Below are 27,193 nucleotides of genomic sequence, written 5' to 3'. Positions count from 1 at the left end.
TAGTTAACCATACACTTGTGAAAAATAATTTCCATTTAAGTTTATTAAAGTTTAGATATGGATGTACGACAGAGTGGAATTCCAGGAATACGTTCATTAGGACATATATAATGCTGCTAAACAAAAAACGATTAATATTTTGATACCGTTTGAGACAGGGTGAATATTTCAGACCATATTTTACCTCTTACTCGAGGATATGTAAAGTTACTGATTATAAAAAGTTGATTAAAATACAGATGCAAGTGTAAGACAGGGTGACATTCTCAGACCACACTCTTTCTCATCACATTCGGGTTTGTTTTAAAAAAATATACTGATTTACAAAAGTTTATTGAAATTTAGATTCTGGTGTAAGACAGGGTGACATTCTCAGATCACACTCTTTCCCCTCTCATTAAAGAAAATGGATAAATACTGATATCTAAAGGTTTATTAAAATTCAGATACTGAATCTGGAGTCATGGTTTCAGACCACATTGTTTCCCGTTACATGAAAACAGTCATTAATACTTCTTCAATGAACACTAACTGCGACTATCTTGAAAACAAATAAGTCACAGGTCACGTGTGTGATATAACATACAGGCCGTTGACGCGTGCATGTCCGTCATTGTCCGCCGCCCGAACACTGTCCCAGTGTACATAAGGACATATATTGAAAGCGAATACCCCGTGACGTGAAACATCATGAATAATGAGGGACCGTCTGCTTTAAAACAGGTAGCTGGGGCCAGAGAGATGCACTGTGTGTTCCTCCACCGTCGGCACAGGTATTCCTGCTGGGACTCCTCTGCAAATACTACCGCGACCACGTGACGTGCTGCTTGCTGAAGACAATCTAAGAGCAGGTGCGCGTATTGCTTGCCACATTTCACAGACACTCTTATTTGTCATTGTTTGCGCTGTGTTGTAAGATATTTTTATAAGCGTTTTAACATCTCTGAAACAAGTTGGCCTTTTTAAAGACGGTTGCAGCCCATTCATTCACTTTGCTTTAAGAAGATTTTGACTTTTAAGTTTTGTTGCCACTGGTCATACGAGCTGCTATGACAGATAACTATAGCCACAGGGCACCGGATGGGGGGTCGGAATGTGTCTCCATCCGGAGACCTCTGTACAAGACCCAGACTTTCAGGAACCAATTCATGAAGACTGGTACCACACAGAAAAGTGTCACTGAGTCAATTAGACAGAAAGCACGAGATGCGTGTGAATGCACGCCGACCAAGAGGAAAAAGTGTCTGTTCAGTTTTCTCCCGTTCTTGAAGATCATGAGAAAGTACAAGTGGCGATCGGATCTTCCTAACGACATCATCGCTGGACTGACGGTGGGAATTATGCAGCTACCGCAAGGTAATTTACTTTACTTACAACTAGAATTATTTGCTTTTTTCTGAAAGATTGGCCTGAATGTCTGTATGGTGTAGCTCTACTATGTAAATTTGTGTTGGGGCTACTATATTTTTATCTGTATGATACGGATATACTATGTAACTCTATGTTGGGCTACTGTATTGATCTGTATGGTGTGGCTATACTATGTATCTCTATGTTGGGCTACTGTATTGATCTGTATGGTGTGGCTATACTATGTAAATTTGTGTTGGGACTACTATATTTTTATGTGTATGATACGGATATACTATGTAACTCTATGTTGGGCTACTGTATTGATCTGTATGGTGTGGCTATACTATGTAAATCTATGTTGGGCTATTATATTGATCTGTATGGTGTGGCTAGGCTATAGAAATTGATGTTAGGGGCTACTATATTGATCTGTATGGCGTGGCTATGCTATGTAAATCTATGTTGGGGCTACTATATTGATCAGTATGGTGTGGTTAGGCTATGGAAATTGATGTTAGGGGCTACTTTTTTTATCTGTATGGCGTGGCTATGCTATGTAAATCTATGTTGGGGCTACTATATTGATCAGTATGGTGTGGCTATACTATGAAAGTTGATGTTGGTGTTACTATGGTGATCTGTATGATACAGCTAAAGTATGAAAGTCGATGTTGGGGCTACTATATTGAACTGAATGGTGTGGCTAGGCTATTGAAATTGCTGTTAGGGCTACTATATTGATCTGTATGGTGTGGCTAGGTTATAGAAAGTCGATGTTGGGGCTACTATTGTGATCTGTATGATACAGCTAAAGTATGAAAGTTGATGTTGGGGCTACTATATTGATCTGTATGGTGTGGCTAGGTTAAGGAAATTGATGTTGGGGCTACTATTGTGATCTGTATGATACAGCTAAAGTATGAAAGTCGACGTTGGGGCTACTATATTGATCTGTATGGTGTGGCTATACTATGTAAATCTATGTTGGGGCTACTGTATTGATCTGTATGGTGTGGCTATACTATGTAAATCTATGTTGGGGCTACTATATTGATCTGTATGGTGTGGCTATACTATGTAAATCTATGTTGGGGCTACTATATTGATCTGTATGGTGTGGCTAGGCTATGGAAATCTATGTTGGGGCTACTATATTGATCAGTATGGTGTGGCTATACTATGTAAATCTATGTTGGGGCTTCTGTATTGATCTGTATGGTGTGGCTATACTATGTAAATTTATGTTGGGGCTACTATATGTGTACGTATGATGTGGCCATTTCACGTGTCTTCCAGTTAGCACTATATCCTAATATTTGCTACTCTATCTATATGTCATACCTGTTATGCATGCATAAATGAATGCAGATGTTACATAAATGTTCCATGCAGATGAATCGGAGTGTCTCAGACAGCTATAAAGTCAGACAAAACTGACAAAACCTTCATCTGTGATGCATGACACGTAATGACCTTGAGATCCAAGCATCTCTTTGCATCTCAGGTTAACCTATCAAATTTAAGTTTATAAAATGTCCTATGCGACACTTGGTACAATATCCCAAAATGACAGAGAATTGACGCCAGTCCAAAATAAAATAGTTTCCTGGCCACTACTGGTGCCATATACAGAGCAAAATTGTAAAAAAAATGTTTTCGTGCTGCGAATTTATAAAGAGCTATTCGTACACCATATGAAACCTGTTAGTCTTTAGAAATGTCAAACCTCATAATGCTCGTATTCAAACAAGCACACGTACTCGGCTCGATCTGTGTATGTCGCTCTTAATTATTTTATAGCAATAAACAGGTAGAACATAGCGTGCGCATGTTCATAAGATTTGACCTTGAGGAAACAAATTAAAACACAATCGTTAAAAGATTGACACATATCATGACGTCCTGCCGTTTCTGTACGTGTCAATATGTCAGATACTGGCAATAGAACAATCACACAGGGCAGGCTACCCCCGTGGCGGTTATTGTTGATGTTTAAGGATTAAGACGAAAACACCAAGGGTCGGGTTTCCTCATGTGTTAGGACCATTGTTATTGGAGAGTTGTTGATGAGAATGCCTTTGACTGGATCATCTGATGTTTACAAATGTACGATAATTAACAAGCAAATATTGATCCCAGCCCTTCGTTTGTGTATCTATTTAAGGAACGCGGATCCTCTGCTTTATTGCGCTTGGTGAAAACGTCACGTCTATTAGCTTGAGATAGGGTAAAGGGATGTTTTGGCGTCCACTCGTTTTATTGACGTTTCTTGTTTTGGAATTTCAAAACTTCCGGCATTCAAATAGAGAAAGTCACTTTACATTCAGAGATGCTATAAGCGTTCAGGACCTCACATACAACATTTCCAACTTTAAGACTGTGGGAAAAGATGCAGTTCATAAGCCGAAACATGACTTATTTTGGACTAAAAATGAATGAGTGTGTGAGTTGGGTTTCACGCCGCTTTTAGCAATATTCCAGCCTTATCACGGCGGGGGACACCAGAAATGGGCTTCACACATTGTACCCATGTGGGGAATCAAACCCGGGCCTTCGGCGAGACGAGCGAACGCTTTAACCACTAGGCTACCCCACCGCCCCTTTAGACTAAAATGGTTGAGAAGGACACGATGTTGGTACACTTTTGATGAAAAGAAAAGTGTGCGGTAAATACCATCGGCTAGTTAAAGGGCGAGAAATTGACTAATTTATCAATATTTTCGAATGCAAAGTGAATATTTCATAAACTGCTATTCTTCTCTCAGAGAAAATCGTACATCTAAACACGCATTTGAAACAGAATATAAGGAGGAATTACACGGGGCATATAACATAACGTGACTTCACAACAGGCGCTCTTGAAGCCGTATCCGTAAACATCTGTCAGGCAAAGAAAAAAGTGTACGGGACAGGTGTAAAGGTACAGGTACACATACATTTTCTACACAAAATGGGGAGATGGGGTAGCCTAGTGGTTAAAGCGTTCGCTGGTCATGCCGAAGGTACGGGTTCGATTCTCCATATGTGTACAATGTATGAATCCCATTTCTGGTGCCCCCCGTCCTTATATTGCTGTAATATTGCTAAAGGCAGCGTACAAGCCAGCTCACTAACTCTACAAAGCGATTTTTCGGTGTAAACTCCCCTATTTCCAGACAGGGCGGTGGGGTAGCCTAGTGGCTAAAGAGTTCGCTCGTCACGACGAAGACCCGGGTTCGATTCCCCACAAGGGTACAATGTGTGAAACCCATTTCTGGTTTTCCCCGCCGTGATATTGCTGGAACATTGCTAAAAGCGGCGTAAGGCCCATCTCACTCACTCACTCACTATTTCCAGACAAGCAAGATGGCGATATTGGTATCATATTGACACTACGCCTGTATTGGAACTACGAATAAATCAATATCATAAACAAGAGTCTGACCAATATGGGAATCAAACCCGAGTTGTTCGGGTCACTGCGACCCAACGCTTTAACCAGAGTGCTAACCCACCACTCTCTTGTGTACTTCAATAATACGACCTTTTTCTGTTGGTTTCTTAACGTAATCGGTTATATTGGTGTAATTCGATTCGGGTGTCTGAAAAATATCTATGTCATATTCAACAAAACATAAATACATGTGTCTGTTATTTGCACATAAATACCCTCATGCATGCATCGATAAACAATATAACAACAGTATTATTTTCATCGATCACTGTTAGATTTCCATCGATCATGGACGGGGAGATTCTAAGCTTACAGTTGCACTTAATATTTGCTGAAGATGAAACGCCCATATATGTATTGGCATATTAATATATAACATGCTTCCAAAGGCATATCTGTTTTATGGAGAAACCTTATATAACTGAAAGGCCATTAATGTCATAATTTGATACTATTATTTGACATTGAAAGGTTACTATGGACATTTAAGGAATACAATACGTTCAGTGCAAGGCTTTATGTCGAAGTCACCTTCAGCGCATGGAAATACGATCATCACTCTTTGGTGTTTGTCACTCAGTGTACGGATGGCTGACCCGGAAGAAACAGTATATGTTACAGTAAAGCAGTTGTTGAAATAAGCTGCACTCCATGTCACCTGTCGGGTGAAGCATCTGTCCTTGACCTCACGTGATCGTATTCGCGCCTGATAATGTCATACATGTTAATATTCATAAGAGTTGCAAAAAGGGAGGTCCAATGCTGAAGGATCAAGTCTTTTCGTAGTGTAAAAGTTATTTTTTTATAAGACAATGGTATGTTTGTAATTTCTGGAACACATATGATATACGAAAACAACTCTACCCGCAGGATTATTTGCAATAACAGTTGTCCATCCCGTTCATGACGCACATATGTCGTCATTACTGAATCATTGAAGTATAATTGCGTCATCCTTGCGTCATCTTTGCGTCATCCCGGGTATATAATTGTGTCAGAGGCCTTGAAAAAAACACAATTAGAAGCGTGTTTTGATAACGAAAGTGTTGTTGTTGAAACGAACAATTTCAGTGATGTCGTATTTGACATTTTTATATTTTGGCTTCTGATTAATGATGGTGTTAATATTTATGAGGACATTGTCCTTAAACATGTAGGCCACATAATAAGCAATGTATAAGTACTCTAAAGTCATATATGACTCTGAAGTGTACAGGAGAGATTATAAAATATGCTTACATCTCAGTTTTCACCTTTGCATGCAAATTGTATTTAAATTTCATATAACATGCAAAATAGTTTAAAAGTATTATAAAACGCTGCACCTAGATTGTATATGTCGACATGGGATGCAATCGCCCGGGGCAGCATGACATTAGGATTGCATACGATGAACCAGAAAACAACAGAACGTTACAGGCTTGTTGCATTATTTAACGTAAAGAATAATACAATATACAAATAAAATGTGTTTAAAATAGATTCACTATAACACTGGTAACATTTAATATATATTTTTAATACATGATGCTCATCTGATTCATTTTCGTCTTGAACAGTTCCGGTTAGAATTGGTCCTAAATTCCCTATGCATGTCGTATGACCTTACTAAATGGTGCAGTGGTCCAGTTCACTGACCTGGTTCACGGCGTTTTTATTAACACTAATGGAGTCTGCTTATTACATCCATCACTGATTGTCTGTTCTGAATCAATTATTTAACAGCTGAAGTATGTCGAGTGTAACACTGACGACCGTTCATTCACTCACTCCTCATTCATCCGTTCTGTTGCAGGTATGGCGTACTCTATGTTGGCGGACATGCCCCCCGTGGTCGGGCTCTACATGTCGTTCTTCCCCGTGCTCGTCTACTTCATATTCGGGACGTCTAAGCAGATCTCAATGGGTAAGAATGGTGTTCATACAGAGAAATCTTGTTAATCCGGCAACCCCGTTTTCCGGACTGGATTGTCTGGTACAGGCTCGATTATTTACATACCACCGCTATATAGTTGGACTATATCTGAGTGGAGTGTTAAACAACAAACACACGTGTAATTGATTATCTTTCGACACGGGGCACCTATATAAAGTTTGCAAAAGTTATTATGAAGTTCAATCATTAGAAAACAAATGTACACATGATTGTACACATTGTTGTCGAATCATAATAGCATAAATGTTAAAAGTGTCTGTTAAAATAACAAAAAACACTAATATTTGTACAGTATCTATGTACATTTTCAGTGACGTGAAATCATAAAAGCATAAAGATAAATATATTCAGTATAACCTATATTCACTATATCCTGAATGGTGAGTAAGTGAGTTAGGTTTTACACCGTTTTTAGCAATATTCCAGCAATATCACGGTGGGGGACACCCATGTGGGGAATCGAACCCGGGCCTTCGGTGTGACGAGTGATCGCTTTAACCATTAGGCTATCCTACCGCCCTCATCCTGAACGGGGACGTGGCTGAAGAAGTATGTTTATATCACTGGACACGTTCTTACATTTCTGTCTCGCACCTGTTAAGCCAAGACACATAACCTTTTAACTTTAACAAACAAAAGACAAGACCAGTTTTGAAAAAGAATCCTGTATTCTTCAAGATCGCACTGAAAGTTCGGTTCAAGGACACCTGTCTGAATAACCGCGAGTTTTTTCACGACAATAACCGCCGTCAATTTAAAAACGTTTTTGCCTCTTATTTGAACATTTCATCCATCCAATTACACCGCGTTAATAAAAGAATGTCTCGGTGTGTCGATGGAGTAGATGTATTTGATAAGGTTCTGTGGGGATTTCCAAAGTCAGCAGGCCTTTAACATGGTAATGCCGTGTTAAGAAATGTGTCACTGTTGTATGATAAAGAATGGTAGGCATCCGTGAGGCCATGGGAATATAACGTGTTGAAATCCTGACCAACTTCTCTGGAGTGTTACATAAAAATACCACACTTAATTGCGTACATTAATTTAAAGCGGAACAGGGAATTGGGTAAGAAATCAGACGTTTCTTTAAGGCGACGGATACACAGCACAGAATGTTGCGATACGTCCTTTTCGTGACAGAGATACGTTTTTGTGTTGCTTGTATAGACCGTCCGTACACATTACCCCCAATGCTGTTATATTGAAGGAATGGTTATTACGAACGAGAGTACACATATTCATGAATATTACTACGTTTAACACGATTCACCACTTGAATAACAAATATACAATCACGGAATGCCATCCGGAACCTGAAATGATATCCAGGAATGCTCATGCAAGTCTATCATATGTGGCAAGTCTAGATTACTGCAGTCTGTAAAAGAAGAAAGTCCCTAAGCTCATTTTCATTATCTTTTATTAAGATGATTTAAGAACTGTTTTTCTGTAAAATGTGTTCATTTACTAGACTAGAACTACTCTCTCACAATCCGTGAAACAAACTGGTAATAATATTTCCGGAACAAATGACAATGTATCTAGACTTTTTACTAAGCTAAAACATCCTGTCAGGTTGGACATAGATGTCAGTTAGATTTATGTTAGTACTTGATCGCCATTTGTTGACACGTTGACACCAGAACGGAAGAAACAATTATACTGTAACCTTTTTACCTCTGCAAGGCAATCAGTGTACCATAAAAATGGACAAAAGCTTTTACCTTCGATCTCTTTGTGTCGTACCTATTTCATGCCCAAACCCACCAGACTTCTTGCCCTTGAATGTGAAAAGCCAAAGGTCAAGCCACTGACCTAGGTGACAACACAAAACCCTATTGTTTGTTTGTTTGTTGTTTAACGACACAGCAATTTTCCAGCTATATGACGGAGGTATGTAAATAATACGAAACCCTTTTGAAAAAGCGCAATGTGCACGAATGCCTAATTTGCCGAATGATTTGCCGAATATGCGAAAACACCTAAGCAGGCTGAGAATTCTTTGTCAAGTTAAGATTTCATCTGTTTCATAAATGAAGAGATTCGTGTGGCTTCATTCTATTATATATTTAAACCAAAGATCGAAAGTCAATATTTTAGACAAGGGTCGGTAGGGTAGCCAAGTGGTTAAAGCGTTCGATGTGGGTTCGATTCCCTACATGGGTACAATGTGTGAAGCTCATTTCTGGTGTCCCTTGTCGTGGTAAGGCTCGAATATTGCTAAAAGCGGCGTAAAACCATACTCACTCACTATTTTACACAATTCGTGCCAATCTAGGTATCAATGTTTAATTCAGCGTATCCTCCATCCTTCCAGGTACTGTAGCGGTTGTGAGTCTGATGACAGGGGGTATAGTCGCCACACAAACCAACCTGTGGAGAGAGGCGCGAGGCCTACAGATAGAGAACACTACTATACTGGGACTGAACGGGTCTGATGGGTCACCGGAACAGGTTGCCGTGTCCGAGGACGAGATACGGTTCAAGATATCTGTTGCTGCGACTGTGTGTTTTCTCACGGGCCTCATCCAGGTGATATGACCTTGACAATACAAACGACCCTTGTTAATCGATACGGATGTTTTGTGTATCACCATCACTTCAAAAAGAACAACAGCTATGAGCACACATGTGCGAAACTATCGCCCCTAGCTTCGTTTACGAAACAGATGCGAAACTAATTTTATCATCCTAGCTTTGCTTCCTTTCATAGAGATCATTTAAGATAAGTGTTTGGATTAAGGAGTGTGCGATATATAAACGGGATGTATTAACCCATCTATATTTAAAGAATGATCAGTCGAAATATATATGACTATAAATACCGTGAAATTACTAAATAGACAATCACTACTCATTCATCAGTGTTTATAACAGTGTTCTCTATTTAGGTGCATGTTTTACTTTACCATGTTCTTCTGAGAAGACCGCCATATAGCTGGAATATTGCTGAGTGCGGCGGAAAACTAGACTCACACACTCTTCTTAGAAGAATAGGTTAAATGATTAAATGGTAGTTATTTGACGTTTTATCATCATGTTATTCTCTGTTGACAGGTCGGCATGGGCATATTTCGTGTGGGGTTCTTGACCACCTACATGTCCGACTCACTGGTCAGCGGATTCACCACCGGAGCGGCAGTTCACGTGTTCACCAGCCAGGTCAAATACGTCTTTGGGATCAAGATTCCTAGGTTCCCAAACCTGTTCCAGATAATCAGAGTGAGTCTGTTTGAGAGTTCGTAGAATCTGAATGAATGGGGTTGTGAAAGTGAAAGTCTTTCGTCACCTAAGCAACATTCCGGCAATATCAGAGAGGACAATACAGTGGGAAGCAAACCCAACCATTCAAGTGTGACGGGCGACCGCTCAAACCGTTTGGCTACATATCCAACCCTTAAACCGAGTATTTGATGATATTTGAAATAGCAATGTAGAACATAATTTTAAACAACATGGGGTGCATCACTAAATTAAATCATCGGCAAATTAGAAGTTGCTAAGTCAAAATTGAAGCATACGCATTCTTAGCTTGACAACGTGTACGACTATACACCGAAACGTCGCTCAAAGTAATATACAAGATGTTGTCATCCATATTGGGTGCATTAAATTTCGGTAAAACCTACACCAACTCCTGAATTAATCCCCTTAGTTCTCGTAATTTCAAATGAACACTTATTCCATCTTGGGTTTGTCATTTTCGGATTTTAACCTGTCTATATATGAAATTAATCTATTACTTTCTGAACAGACGTACCAAGCCATCATCCGCGAGTTGCCCAACACCAACCTGCCGGAGATGGGCATCTCATTCATCTGTATCGTCATCATCTACCTCGTCAAGGTGCAGATCAACCAGAGGTTCAAGGCCAAGCTGAAGGTCCCCATCCCTATCGAACTCATTGTGGTGAGTAGATCTTGACTGACTGACTGAGTTTAGTTTTACGCCGCTTTTAGCAATATTCCAGCAATATCACGGCGGGGGACACCAGAAATGACTTAACACATTGAATATCTTCTTCGGCGACGAGCCAACGCTTTAACCACTTCTACCCCACCGAGAGTAGAGACCTCCTTGATTCTTCTACGAGAAACCCTGATCAGATCCTGATTCTAGTTGGACATTCTAGTGTGGCTAGAAATGTCCATAACGGATGTGAGTGAGTTTAGTTTTACGCGCTTTTAGCAAAGTTTTAGCAATATTATGGCGGTCGACACCAGAAATGGGCTTCACACACATTGTACCCATATGAACAGTGTCATTATTGATTATTGATATTTAATATTGGAAATGAATATTACCAAAGTTGACGCAGACAGCGTATTGAAACCCACCTTCATAGCTTTGACAAACCAATGGTCTGAGTTGCCTAAGAAATGATTCGAACCACTACACGAGGATCCAAACCGCTGACACAAATACTTCTCCTGAAACACTGACATAGATTCAGGTTAATGGACATTGTCTTGACGCTAGCATTTAAAAGTTGGATAAAAGTCTTCTCAATTTCACAGGTTGTGATCGGTACAGCTGCTAGCCATTTTGGAGGGTTCGTTGAAATGTGGGGAATCAGGACGGTTGGCCACATCCCTGCTGGGTGAGTCAATTTTAAAAACATTCATTAGTAGTTAGAACTTCTAAATTCTCCGTATGGGCAGTGAGTCTTTCCATTGGTCACCAGAAGAGTAAAGGGTCGGATGTATTTACAGCTTGCCCGTACCCGCCCCGCCAAGTTTCGTCAACGTCAGCAGTTACGGCACAGACTGCATTGCCATCGCCATCGTCGCGTTCGCACAGTCTGTATCCCTGGCCGTCGTCATGGCCAACAAACACCACTACGACATCGACTCCAACAAGGTATATTACGTATTCTAGTTTGCGACATGTTTATACATAGCTAATGAATGACATTTATTCCTACAAAAATGAGTAAAGTTCTTACTTTTCCTCTTTTAACCGTTGAAGTATGACACAAATAGCATGTATTTCTTATGTTTCTGTTGAAAGCCTTAATTCACATATAATCCAATGTATTCACTTCCTGTGTTCATGTGCATGTCCACAGTGTTTGTCCAATCTAAGGCTGTATGTGTTCAAAATTTTGTCTCCAGGAACTGGTTGCCTATGGTTTCGGCAATGTGTTCGGGTCTTTTTTCTCCTGCTACCCCTTCGCTGCCTCAGTTTCCAGGAGCTCTGTGCAGGATTCGGCCGGAGGCAAGACTCAGGTACACACTCGCCTATATCATGAGCGTAACAAATACCATATGTTTGTGTAACTTCCTCTTTAATGCGTCTATTACTTTCACACGCAGACTGTTTTACTGCAGTACAACAATGTTTCCAAAATACCTTTCTTGGCATTGGACACGAGATGCCGCAATTCGCTGTGAGAATTGTCCAATGGGTGTGCTGTAAACGTGTCGTGGTTCGAATCCCGGGTTCGTCCTGGTTATGTCTACAGGTTTGGTTGCACCATACCCTGCTCGAGGGTTTCACCAAAGTTGTAAATGTCTGAGACCAGCATCCCTTCGGGCGATCATCAGCCAGCTGTAATACTGTTGGAAGCAGCGTTACACCCAACTCACTCACTCACTCATTACTTATATATTTCAGGTGACCAGCATTTTCTCAGCCTGTCTGGTCCTCATTGTGATCCTCTTCATTGGGCCCCTGTTCCAGTCTCTACCTAACGTACGTTATTTCAGAGAGATTATGACAGAGTACTGAAGTTATGTGTTTACTCTGCACAAGTGTTGATTAATGCTACCGATAGTTTCCACGAGCTGTATACGTAAACGTATATAATAAACATATGGTTTACTCTAAGGTTCAACACGCAATAAGTAATAATCGTGTGAGTTGTAAATATGCTGCAGATTTCCATTGTGCGACATCAAAAGTAGCACAAAGAAATACGGACATTGAAACCAGCAGTTCAGCGTATATTCTAGATTGGCAGTACAGATAAGAGCAATAATAGAGTTAACTCCAGAGGTTGATTAAATCACTGGGTTCGAATCACTGTTTGGACAATATTTTTTAAAAATAGAAATCTAGATTTTTGCAACCGTTTATTGTTTTTATATGTCATGAGTAACTTATTTTTCAAATTTGAACGAAATCCGTGAAGAAATGGATGTTTTTTAGAAAATTCTCCTCCTACGCTCATTTTATGTAGTGAGTGTAGCGGGAGAAATTTCTACAAAATCCACTCATTTTCTGTAATGAGTGTATCCATTTCTTCACCGATTTGGTTCAAATTTGAAAAATAAGTTACTCATAACATATAAAAACAATATACGGTTGCAAAGATCTAGATTTTTCTTTTCAAAAATTATTGTCCAAAAAGTGATTTGAACCCCTGTGGATTAAATGCGGATATCATCTGCGGACTCCCCTGACGTATCTTGACTGTGATAGATGTTTAACAGAAAGTCAACACTTAAAAACAGCTAGATCTGTCTGTGAGGTGTCGTGAGTGTGTAATTGGCAATGTAATATGTATAAAAGTGTGTGTTTCGACCTGACCGTATATTCAGTATTCAAGTATTAATCCAATTTAAAGAAACTAAACGCACGTGCCAGTTGGCTTGGTGAAATTGATAGCACGAATTTAATCACATCAATTTTTGTTGTTTTATCTCTGCATTTTGCTTACCAGATGTGTTCAGTTGTTACGAAGCACGTGATGTCATCCATTGTATTAAGACGTCATAGCATTCTCTCGTGACCTCACGCAGAGGAATATTACTGAAAACATATCACAGTGACTGTACACAGCCAGACATAACCGGGTATCAAATACTCAGTAACAGCCTGTAATCTGACAGTGTTGTTGATCTGCTACTTCCATGTTGTTTCAGTGCGTGTTGTCTGCCATCATCATGGTGGCACTGAGGTCCATGTTCCTACAGATCCTGGAACTAAGATCACTCTGGAGGATTTCCATCTACGACTGTGTAAGCACCACAATTCTAACAAAAAGTTGAAACAAAATTAACATTGATTACAAACGAATACGTAATAAAAATGATGTAGATTAAGCCCCACTGGTTACACTTTAACAAAAGACAAAATACAATATTTGGAAAAGAACTTTCCAAGTTTTCATATAGTTGTAGACTTGCTGAAAGAATTTTTTTATAGATGTACCTGTATCAAGTTGTGCAATATCACCAGCATATCTCCGTTTCTCTTTCGTTCTCCTGTTTGTACTATTTAACACGTTGTTGTTGTTGATGTTGCAGGCTATCTGGATAGTGACGTTCGTGTGCGTTGTGGTCCTCCACGTTGACATGGGCCTCATGATCGGCATCGTCTTCTCCTTCTTCACCGTCGTCGTCAGGACGCAGCTGTAAGTAGAGACCTGCAAATACCAATATGTCGTGAGTGAGTGAGTAATGCTATATACTGCAACATTCCAGCAATCACACGGCCAATGATGTGAACGCGTTGGTAATGGAATCCGCACGAATGACGAGTTAAAGCTTCCACTCCTAATTATGGTTTATTATGGTTATACAAAATTTCGTAGATACATGTTTAATTAAAACTTAAAACTAAATTTGCATATTCATTCAGAAGTCATATTTGTAAACGTATTAACATATATAATACAAAAAGCTAAAAGCAGTTTTGAAACTACGCTAATTAAATTTACATTTTAAACTTATGGGTGTCTAATATTGATTCACAGAGCAAAAGCCTCATCACTAGAGAAGGTCTCGGATGTGGAGGTACTCCAGAAGGGTGCACAATATGAAAAGGTAAATGTACAATAACTCATTGTAATGGTATCTTGACAATACGCAAGCTACTCTCGAATCGTGTTCTATCGCCTGACCCAAGCTATTAAAACGTGCTTGGTATTTCCGGGAGTTTTATGAACAAAGTTTAAACGGGTACCTTTCTGGAACTGATGTCACGTTTTTCCGGGTGTGCTACACGATCAAATCGCACAAGAGAATGGTCTCTATTATTTGTTTAAAATCGTGTCAGCAAGTGTCAATATGACTTTTACTGAATACTGTTTAAAATAAAGCTTGCTTTGTAACTTCACTCAGTTGAACCTGCCTATCCCTAACAGTTTATCAATAACCCACCCCTCTTAGGCCCTTCCGCTCCCCCCTCCCATTCCCCAGTTTAATACACCCCGCAAACGCTCAACATTTCCCGCTCGTCCAACCTTCGCCTCCTTAACTTGTTCCCTTATTTCAAGTCTTTCTCACAAAAAGTATCAATGCAAAATAATGTTTTCATGACAGTTAACGTTCCAGATTATTTACTATACCCTGCCATTCTCTCGTAGATATTTTCAATGATTTCCCCGTGTAGCCTTAATACAAAAGTCTTACCATTTTACCCTGGCGATATCATTATGGTGGAGGGGCGGTGGGGTAGCCTAGTGGTTAAAGCGTTGGCTCGTCACGCCGAAGACCCGGGTTCGAATCACCATATGGGTACAATGTGTGAAGCCCATTTCTGGTGTCCCCCGCCGTGATGTTGCTGGAATATTACTAAAAGCGGCGTAAAACCAAAACTCAGTCAGTCAGTCATTATGGTGGACGGAAGCCTTAGAGTTTGAAACTTTTACCCGCTGGCGTTGATATTATTTCTCTAGAGTGAGATTCATAAATAACCAGTTTTTACAGTTTTTCACCCGTGTGAATTTTAGCTTTTATATCGATCAATTCGGCGATATCAGAGAACAAGAAAAAGTCATCAAGTACGGAACAGAAATCGAATATTCACAAAACCCATAATATTTCTTTTTGAAGGCGGAGAAATATCAGGGCATAAAGGTAGTCGGCTTCAACGCCCCCGTCTACTACGCTAACGCCGACATCTTCATGCGTCACGTGTACACCGTCACGGGTGCTAAGCCCGAGAGGATCCTGAAAAAGATGAAGAAACTGCAAAAACAAGATCTCAGCAGACTGCACGTAAGCATCACTTTAATGACATTTTGGAAACACAAAGTCTTCTTACTTACTAAAAGTATGGTACAGTCTGACTATCCAATAGAATGGTACATTCATACTTAAAGTAGTACGGTACATTCTGACTCTGAAAAATATCTTACCAATGTTATGATGCAATCTAATTTACCAATATTATGGCACTTTTACTTATAAATAGTTTGGAACATGTTGTCTAACAAATATTATGACACTTTCTGACTTACCGTAACCATGACACATTCTGTCTAACCAATTTTATGTTACATTCAAATTTACCAATATTATGGCACTTTGTGGCTGCCCAGTGCAATGTAATCCTCTGACTGACCAATGTTATGGTACTCTTTTAGAGTCAGCAACAGTTGATCAACGAAGGAACCACTGTATTGCAACTGGAACCAAAGAAGAACGGCATCACCATCAACCCCGATCCTCCATGTAACGATGAGAAGATGAACAAGAGGATGTCTCTGTCTGGCGTTATCGTGGAGGACCCCCGCCCGTTCCACCACATCGTCATTGACTGTTCCGCTATGCACTTTATGGATCCAGTCGGCGTTAAAATCTTCAAACAGGTAAAGAGACAAGATTGTTTGATATAGCATCCGATTATTTTGACTGATTGTTGTTGAACGCCGCACTCGATAATATGCAGCTATAAGACGGCGGTCTGTTGATAATCGAGTCTGGATCAGACAATCCAGTGATTGACATCATGAACATCGATCCAGCTTTTCCGATATAATGACATGTAATCGTCCATCTACCGAGCCTGATCGTCACATCCATTCAGTCGCCTCTTACGAAAAGGGGCGGTGGGTTAGCCTAGTGGTTAAGGCGTTCGCTCGTCATGCTGAACACCCGGGTTTGATCCCCCACATGGGTACAATGTGTTAAGCCCATTTCTGGTGTTCCCCTCGCCGTGATATTGCTGGAATACTGCTATAAGCGGCGTAAAACCCAACTCACTCACTCACTCACTAAAACTAAAGTTGACAGTTGATACAATACGGAGTCATCACTTAGTAATTGTCACAATTATCAAATGATATTATGTAAGAGTCTGCATTGTGTATGTTGAGGTAAAAAAAATCAGTTTAGTTATTCTTTGAGTCGTTTTGAGGTTTTACAGCTCCTGTTTCGTTCTGTTTCAGATCTTCACAGATTACAATAACGTGGGAATTTCGGTGTTTCTTGGTAATGTCAGAGGTAAGAATGCGTTAAGAACTTTCAATTTTTACTTGTACCCTATGTTGTGGGTGGTATCGTTTCAGATGTCGTGTCTTTGCATGCGTTTGTGATGGGCGCAACGGTATCACAGGATACGCTCATCTTTTTGTGAACTAAACTGTATCATCACTGTTCGATAGAGATTCGTTAACCCGTCAACACATGCAGACAGTGTCGGAATTGTACAATAGACCTAGCTATCATCAGATATTCATATTGAAAGGGTTTGGTGGCTTATATTTTATAAGCCATTGCTTCAAGTGTAATTTAGAACGGATGACTTTTTTTTGAACTTCTGTGTGGAACATTAGTCAGCTAGAACATGAATCTTGTCTTTGTTCTCTAAAACCCTGCACAGGGTAAGTACAATGGTTCAAAATTGAAGACATCAGATACATTTTGTATGTACAGAAGGTTTGGACCAACAATACCGCTCGGAAGGTTTTTAAGTAAATCTCTTAAAACTGCATTTGTATAAAATATTTCGTTAAACGCTCATGAGCTTAGTTAATCAACAAATACATGTGAGATATTAACATGTTAATATATTTATAAGCCAAACGTAGTTGATGATGTATTAGCATTCATTGGTGGCACCTCAACCCGCTGAGCAGAGTTACGCCCCTTAGGCATATCAAGATCCTGTGGTCGAATAGCCCAAATAACATTGTTAAGTTTGTGAACGCTATACCCGTGCTCGTGAATAGACGTCTACAGCCTGTATTACTTCGGGCTTTAATCCCCATATGAATCAGACACAACATGATGTAACTGGAGTATTGTTTACGTGGTCACTTAGAGAAGAACCCCATTGTGCCCAACCCATTTAACCAGTACCTCCTGTCATCCCATTCCCGAGACCCGTTTATGCCATACAAGGAAGCACAATTAACCAAACACAAAACGTTGGGATCATAACGTCCCAATATTCTTCATCTTTACTGTGTTAGTAACAAGACAAGAAATGACAAGATTTCATTTTGTGGACAGAGACAAATGATCTATTGTTTACCCGGTGTCAGTACCTCACCTCAGTGTTGAGTTACGACAGTCTACCGTGAATACAGAACAGCGTCAACACAGAATGAGGAAGTACACACGATGAAATGTGTACAGGTTAAAGTTGTCTCATATCACCATAGAATCTATAATAGGACAGACCAGAACAACAGCTCCATAGGGATTATGTTGTACTTTAGACAATACAAATCATGACAATTTATTGCCCTCAATCTGTACATGGTAGTGACAGTTTTACCTGCGGCTTACATTGTCATATTACTTTTCGTTAATATTGATAAAATTTCTTATTTTTAAAATATAAAATTTGAAAAATTGTTTTATTAATTGAAAATTTTGTTTTAAAAATCAGGTTCAAATTCTTAAGAACGCTAAATATTCTTTTGTCATGGTCGTGATTCAGATCTAAATATACTGAGCAAGAAAAGCTATTATTCATAACACCATTTAATTTCATCATGTATTTCATTTCCAGTTGAAATTTCTTTGTTTAGCGATATGAAACTTAAGAACTTGATTTCTACCGGCACGTAGTCAGCTCTCACAGAATACTTCTACATGGTTATATTTTTAAGATATAATTTGAGTTTCTTGTAAATAAAATTGATTTTTAGCTTGAAAATTAAAATACATCGCATTATAAACAACTGCTGATGGGTATCTTTTCTTTAAATTTTAAAAATGGGATTTTTCGGCACAATTTTACAAAATTTCAAATCATGTGGTTTCAGATTCATTTCATGTAAGTCTTTATTGAACCAATTCTATTGTGTACAGCTTATAGCTATACATTTACTTTTGCGATTCAGGTAGTTTCATTTATTCGTTCATTTTCAAAGGGTTTTTCCCTTTGCGATTCAGTAGTTTATATTCCATAGGTTTTTTTCCCCATAACCTTTCCAGGAAACAGGGGCGTGGGGTAGTCTAATGGTTAAAGTGTTCGCTCGTCATGCCGAAGACCCGGGTTCGATTCCCCAAATGGGTACAATGTGTGAAGCCTATTTCTAGTGTCCCCAGCCGTGATATTACTGGAATATTGCTAAAAGCGGCGTTAAACCATACTCACTCACTCCTCCAGGAAACATTTTTCAAATTGTCAACGTCGACACCAGTGCAAAGAAGTGTGTCTCGATTAGCGTACTTCCGTCCACAACCTACGTTTTTAATGTTATTTCCGCTTCACGAGGACACTTTGACAATATTTATTATTTATCTAATGACCAAAGATGCGAAAACTCGTGTTGGAATGCTTACCGTAGTTCGTCATGGCTACCACAACCCTAATATATTACCTCACTTAGTACCATCACACCTTAAGCCTCTTATGTCAGTATGACATACAGTAAACGCTGTGTATAAATTATAGGGGATGGACGGGCCGGTGAGAATGAGAGGGTTACGATGTCATGAACATGTGACACTTCTAATTTATTTTTTAATTAAAAAATTATGATAAATTTAAACACCATACTGGGAAGTGGATGGGTGGGGGCCTGAACAAGAGGTTTCGTGTATTTAGGGTGGGGTGGAAATATGTTACATAAACATGGTGGATCAACAAATATCTTAAGACCAATGCCCCCCACGCACTCCCCCTATAATAAACGACCAGGCCTTAGAAAATACCGTTATATGAGAGTATGCCATAACGTCTGTCAGCTGATGTGACATTTTCCTTCTGTCGCAGAGGCGGGCCACGTGGTGTCAAGCCTCTTTCTCATAATGGCATATTATAGCACCATTAAACAGCGTTAATATTCTTGTTTTGTACATAACTACTAAACATCGGTATAAAATTATTTAATTTCCGTGTAAATGTTGTCCTTGACGTCATGATGGAACGTATCAAACTTTTATTACGTTGGTTAAGCTTGTCGTTACTGGTACGAGAGGATCACGCTCCACCTTCAGTCGACGTTAGGTGACGTAACTACGTACCACGTGTTATGTTAGGGGCGTCAGATACACTGATGTATTGTTGCATAGCAAGTTGATAATGTACGCTTATTCTGTAGACAATAGGTGACACTTTGTTCAGTATTCTGAAACAATGGGTGTTGTATAAATGTAAATGGTTTTTTTCATTCTTATTCGCAGAATGCGTGTTAGTTTTAGACACTTTTGACACGTTTATTATTTTTTTTCTCCGCCTCTATTTTTTTAGGAGCAGCTCTTAACAAGTGAATGGGGTTTTTGTATATTGTGGGAACACTATATACATGGCAGCGATATCTTTTGGTAGCGATATAAGTATCTTTTAAAATGTATTAAAAAAAAAAAAATATTTTAAGTTGCATATTTTAATGATTCTATTTTCTCCTTTTTCCCTCCTTATGAGAAGCTATTACAGAAAGCATGCGCGTTTCACGTAAATTACTTATTTTATCAAATTAGGAATAAAACCTTGGAAACAAATGAGATGTTTTGTTTTCAAAAACTACATGTTGTTATCCTTTGTACTAGAACGGAACCTGTTACATTTTGACATTTATTTGTACTGAAATGAAAACCTTACGCGTTTTCAAGACTGAATTTTGATGCAAATGACGAAACATTTAAGCTCCATACAACATTTTCACCACATTTGTATTAATGATACTTAAGTTTCAATTGTACTTATATTGAGTGCTTTTAGACGACGAAACACTGATCGGTGTCATCACATTCCTATCAAATTATCTCCCCCTGAATATAGCCCCGTTATGTAGCCTCGTTTTGTAAGTCTGTGTCACATGACAACACAGCAACCACTCATGCTGGATGGCAGTTGCCACACCGACAACCAGGTTAATCAGATAAGCAGTGATATTTACTGTACAACACATAATATGCTGTGTAAACACACCTTGACAGATTTACCCGACTTACAATTAGCATATTGTCAAGGTCAGCGTTATGACGTTTCAAACGTCTTTTCGGTCAGGTCGTATTATATGCAAATTGTCTGCATGTATTATAATTCAACATCCAGGAACAAAGCAGCTGTCTGGTTTACTTTAATGCATGCAGACTTTGATTTGTAAATAATCTTCAAAACTCGGTTGAAATGAACTACATTTGAAATATCAGGAAGACGGGTCATTATTCAACGTCATTTATATGAAAAGACGTAGAAGTTATATTCATTGACTTACATTCACAGCTGACCGAGTTAGTTTTTGGTCTAACGTATCACCGCATAACGTTTAGATTTATGTTACAACTGAGAGAACGAACGCCATTGTCATGGGAATCTGCTTGACAGCTAATTCTTAGATTAAATTTGCAAAACGTTTCAACAATTCAAAAACATACATTTGGAAAATACCTTAAAATATCTTCTAGTATACGTAAACGGATAACAATAATATAGGAAAGGTTATTATAAATGTTAAGTAACTATATATGCTATACACGGTTATACCCCTTTATTATATATGTTGTGTAACGCCGCAACTATGTGACAGTTGTATCTAAAACCAGACAATCAAGTGATTGACATAATGATCACTGATCCACGTAACTATGATGCGATGAGTCTCCCAACCACATCTCCTGACTACTCCATATACTTCCACTTGGCTCAGTGGGTTAGAGTGCTGACTTTGTGTGCTGGCGAATAGGTGCCTCAATCTCAGTATGGGTTTGAATCCCGAATTGGACTCAAACCAAAAATTGTACTAGAATCTGTATTTTACTGCGGAAGTGTCATCCCAAATATATACGTAGAAAAACAAATAAAGGAACACAGGAAAATTCAAGTGTTCCTTTAATTTTTTAGTTTTCATCACCAGCTTTGAGTGGCGCTGTGGTGAAGAAAACTGGAAAATAAAAATGTAACACTTGAATTTTCCTGTGTTCCTTTATTTGTTTCTCTACGTATATAACATATGTTATATATTGCTTAGCAGCCTCTGTAGCAAGTCGATCCATTTATATTAAACATACATGTACATGTGATATTTAAACTCATAATAAATAATTATTTTATTTTCCAGATGAGGTCTGGTACGTACTGGAGGAAACAAAGTTCGTGGAGACATATCATGATTGTATCTACCTCACGACATATGATGCTGTGATGGCGGCCTCTACCGAACGGAAAGCCAATGATCTCGTCCAGGATGTGGTACGTTCTCCTATTCTAATATTTACTTCCTTGTCGCTTATGCTGAAATACTAAACTATATATATTGGCACAGTACTTAAATTGATAAAGTAGAGTAAAATTATTCATATGAGCTTTTGTGTGCGCTTGTACTAATACGTTGTAAGTATTTGTTCATAAAATGCTTACGTTTGCACATTTACAATTATCGTCATTCTTGCTTATCCGCAAAAGGATTATTCAAATTTAAAATGTTTCTTCGATGTTTAAGTTTGTAGTAAATTATTTTTTCTGTCAGTAGGTGTTCACTTACTTACACAATTCAGTTTTTCGCATATTGAATTACGCTTTTTTAACATACCTTTTGCTATGTGTGTATGACTTGCTTGGGACAACAGCCTTAAGGGAGACTCTTGCTCACAGAGGCTAGACATTTTTTACATGAACTTGTAATCTGGACATTAGTGAGAGCGGTACGGGTGGCAACTGAGTTGCCTCCTTTAAACGTACCAGGATCCGCTGATTGCGTTTCGACTCCCGGATTCGTCATGATGATAATTATGATCTTTGGTTTGTCCGCACTATCCTTGTCGTGTGGGACGCGATTCCATGATGGCTGATGAGTCCCCAATGCGAAGTTGAACTTGAAATGTAGATTTCCTCATGTTAATCTGTCATGATATATGCTGACGTCAAACACCTTACTCAGAGTGACATCAAACTTGTAACAGGCACAGACTACAAACAGCAGATTGTTTTCAGGAATTGGACCTGACGGAACCCACTATAGAGGACAAGTTATTGCCAGTTCAATCATGACGTCGTTTTCAGTGGTAAACCACTCACTCGATCAGAGAGCTGTCTCCTCGATGTTGTATACTTTGTAGATCTTTCTATTTAGTTCACTTATCATTTGCTTTTTATTCTTGTTTCTAGTCTTTATTTCCCTGACTTACAGTAGATTTCCTTTACCCTTTTCTAATGATTTAGTTTTATTTCAGGATTTGCGAGCCTTTATTTTGAGTTTTGTGTGCATTACAAGACTTATATATTCTCATCTCCGTATTCACGACTCAGTTCTTTCATTGAACATGCTCACAGTTTGATTATAACAGAAATGAAGTATCTGGCAAAACCATAGACGGACCAATCAGCCTCTTGGATGTAGTGTTAATGAACCAGCATACAGTTTTATCATTTTATCAAGTTCAATTTCTTTATTTCTAGAACAAAACAAAGCATAATGTTTAAAATCACAATTGTGGTTGGTTGGTGGGTTCACATATTTCAATAGCCTAAACACATTAATATTTGACTCAAGAAGTTACATTTTGTTTATATACACTCATGATGTGGTACACACACTTTGATAAACTTAAAATAACATTTCGGCATGGACTATTCATCAACTGGACATATTTCACCATACTAGGGGTGAATATTAATAGGCTGATAAATAACGTTTACAATATTTGACAAAGAGTGGGCATACTAATTACACATGGTGTTTGTCTTCAACATCATCATCACAATAATGACAATGTTTATCAGACATTCATTCTTTTCTGAGACTTTCAATATTGGTCCAAAGCAATTGAAAACAAAACTCCTGTGATAGTCTCTCGAATTGCCAGTGTATACTAGTTGATCGACTAAATGTCTACATTTTGATTAATTCCCATAGTGATCGCGTACCGCACCATTAGTGTGAAATACAACCATCTATAAGAACGCAATGCATATTTTGGGTCAGCGACTAATCTAAACAATCAATTTGAGTCGACCAAAATGAGATTCGGTTGAAAACAATGTGAAAAAAGCTAATTGTTTGATCGGCATTCTAGATTGGTGCGTTAAGAAATGAAACATCAACTATGTGGATGACAATTTCTTGTTTACTGCACAAAGCGACGTTTCGATATAGATTCTTACATCGTTATCTAACTAAAAGTGACTACAACCAAATGGTGAGAAGTATATGGTATGTTATGACAAGAAATAGGAAGTTGTCACCCATACAGTTGTATGGTTCATTCTTTACTAAGAAATCTTGATTCGTTGCTCATTTTAACAACTGCCGAAGCAAGACTGGCTGATTTTCGGGCAGCTCAAATATGGCTTTAACATTGCTCAACGTGGCAATTTTTTCATTCTCTCACATAGATTGAAGATGCCAACTCGAAGAAGGTCTTGAACAATATTTAACTGTAGAATTGTTGTGACGCTAATAGTTTCGATCTCCACTTTCTAATTACATAACAATTTTAGTTCACTGATAAACATCATTGCACCGCACAAAATTAATGTCATTCTTTTATGTTTGCTTCTTTGTGTTTCATTTCATGTTGAGTTCATAGCTTTGCACCGCACAGTTAGATATATGTGATTAACACTTTCTCTACCTTAATTATTTGTTTAAACTTTTAAATATTCCTAACACGACCAACAATATTATTGATGCTAGCCCTACACAGGCTCATCATATATTCAATAGTTGCTATATATATGTTATATTATAATTGCTAGATATATGTCATACACATATGATAAGGTAATAATGTAAATTATACTTTGTCAATATTGTTTATTAATAGGTTTTCTGATAACACTGATATAACCTGACTTCTCAGTGACATATATTTAACCATGACACTGTATATTTGTAACAGTATTGCTTCAATTTGAATATATACAGTGTCTTCTATTGGCAACAAAACGAAGACGTTGTTTGACGTACCAGGTTCCTTACTGAGATCATGTCCTTTTTTTGTTTCAGTATATCACACACATGTAGACACCACTTCTGAGATATTTTATCAGCGCATCCTTGAACCGAGAGTTTCAAAGTCAAGCCGGACAAGTGGAGGTCAAGGCCATGTCTTACCATATGCCGTTTTTGGAAGCGAATAGAAGCTACTCGGTCTGCAATTCTCAATTGTGTGGATAAAAGATTCTTTGAGGTGTTAGTTACTCTCGAATACCATCCTTGATTTTCCATTAAATTGAAATTTTTTTTAAAACTCATTCACAATCAAAACGTCCGAAACGAGGCTAAGATTAACGAACAATCATAATACCTTCGAGGGCGAGAGTAATTGACAGCGTGTATGGAAATTTAAGATTTTCAATAGAAACTCATGTAACGCAGAGAGACATTGTATATACAACGGATATAATTCCCTGGTTAACCGAGGATGGGTTACTACTCATGAAGGAAATGGAACGTTTATATCTGGGATCATATACACAAGTCTGTAATTCCGGGACTGGAGGCTCCCAAAAGCTCCGTATCGGTATGCATGTTTACCCTCATATGTTCCTCTTTCGGATAAACACTTCATTACCTAGATTGTGCAATCACGGAAGATATTTCCTTTCAATCAAAATATGCTTTTCACACTTACACACACGAAAGGTTGTTGAATTGTTCAAATTTAAGGTTATACACCAACTCGCATAAAAATGACATCCACTGAAACACTAAAAGGTTGTCAGCGCATGTTTTTTGGATTTAAAACAGTTCCTTCTTTGTGGATGTCTTTGTCACATTAGCGTTAAAATTAGCATCTGTGTTGTCACTGGTTTGTATCATATACCACGTGACTATAGCCTCGTCCTGAACATATTCACGTGACCAACTCGTGTCATTCCGTGACAAAACCTTACGGAAATACGCGAGTGGTGACGAATGTTCAACATATAGTTGTATCAACTTTATGGGCAGTTATTAGTAGATCGTAGTAAGACGTAGTACTTATTTTGCTTAGAAAGTATGCGAGGGAGTAGAATATTCCTATGTAAATAAATTCATATCAGTGTTGATGTCATGGTCTTTCATGTGTATATACTTCATCAAATTACTTGTAAATACGTTTGTGTACAAATATTTTCCATAAATGACATCTAAACTCGAAAGTGTATCTATGGAAACAATTCTAGTGAAAATATTATGGTGATTATGTCACAATCATTAAAAAATGTAATCATCATCCTTATCGTGTATAGACAATGCGTTACACCTCTACATTTGCAGAATGCACCGCGAGCATCTTTCTGTGACAGACCGGTGTTCAGTTGTTGAACTACATCCGTAACCATTCGTGTCATTCCGTGGCTTACGGAAAGGTGCGAATGGTGACGAATGGGGATAAACTGGTGTCTTGTTATTACTCAGGAGTACCCGAAATCTGTGGGCAAAATGTATCGGAACTAGAAATAAATGATTTTATTGATGTATTTTGTGTTCATGTTGATATATAAATTGTGCTCATGTGTGTGACTGAGGATGTGACTCTTGTCATTTATCAGTACTTATGGATGGCAAGGCTGGGCTCCTGTCCACCTATATGAGTGGAAAGTCGGTGGCCGAATTCTCATACTGGAACTGTACAATATACAAAACACGGCATGCATGCATGGCCCTTGGTATAGAAGGAAATTATGTGACCTGTGTGAAGGAAAAGTACTCTCACTGTAATTAAGATAAGCAGAGCTTATTGTTGAAAATAACTTTTAAAATTGTGCAACAATAACAACCTTGCCTGGGTAATAAGAATGGTTTGGTTTGGTTGTTGTTTTACGCCGCACTCAGCACTATTCCAGCTATATGGCGGCGGTCTGTAAACGATTGAGTCTGGACCAGACAATCCAGTGATCAACAGCATGAGCATCGATCTACGCAGTTAGGAGGTTGATTATGTGTCCTAGCACGCAGACATCATGGGTCGTTGCTCACATTAGCAATCACTTGATTTTTGGATCCAGATTCTTAGCTACAGATCGCCTTCATATTACAAGCATGTATATACAGACATACATACACTAATACACACATGGCTATTTGAGCATCAGCTCGTAATTTCTTTGATTAATCCTCCGTGGTGTAGTGGTTAGAGCGTCCGCCCGGAGAGCGGAAGGTCGCGGGTTCGATCCCCGACCGCGTCATACCAAAAGACGTTAAAATATGGCACTTGTTGGTCCCTGCCTGGCGCTCGGCATTAATGGGTACAACAAGGACTGGTCGGCTCGGAGTCAGTATAATGTGTCCGAGTGGGGTATTCATGCATGCACGTCGTCATATGAGCGAAATATTCTCAAGTACCACGTTAAACCCAATTTCACCTCACCTCACCTTCTTTGATTAATCAATCCGCAATATTCCACCTATATG

At 38.7% G+C, this 27,193-nt stretch overlaps 1 protein-coding gene across 1 annotated transcript; it reads left to right on the top strand.

Annotated features, from left to right (window-relative positions):
• The first annotated feature begins 734 nt into the window (after positions 1 to 734).
• LOC124270985 (prestin-like) lies at positions 735 to 26,259 on the top strand. The gene is made up of 17 exons (XM_046706055.1): positions 735 to 1,356; positions 6,582 to 6,692; positions 9,040 to 9,254; positions 9,780 to 9,944; positions 10,477 to 10,632; positions 11,241 to 11,323; positions 11,436 to 11,583; positions 11,838 to 11,951; positions 12,340 to 12,417; positions 13,590 to 13,685; positions 13,974 to 14,080; positions 14,423 to 14,492; positions 15,504 to 15,668; positions 16,037 to 16,261; positions 16,841 to 16,895; positions 21,914 to 22,044; positions 24,800 to 26,259. The coding sequence occupies exons 1-17, from the start codon at positions 1,050 to 1,052 to the stop codon at positions 24,815 to 24,817; spliced, it is 2,244 nt and encodes a 747-aa protein (XP_046562011.1). The 5' UTR covers positions 735 to 1,049; the 3' UTR covers positions 24,818 to 26,259.
• The last annotated feature ends 934 nt before the right edge of the window (positions 26,260 to 27,193 follow it).

Source organism: Haliotis rubra, unplaced genomic scaffold (genome assembly GCF_003918875.1).
Source record: "Haliotis rubra isolate DU_JTF1 unplaced genomic scaffold, ASM391887v1 Scf1563, whole genome shotgun sequence".
Lineage (NCBI taxonomy): Eukaryota > Metazoa > Mollusca > Gastropoda > Lepetellida > Haliotidae > Haliotis > Haliotis rubra.
This window is presented reverse-complemented; position numbering and strand designations above follow the sequence as displayed.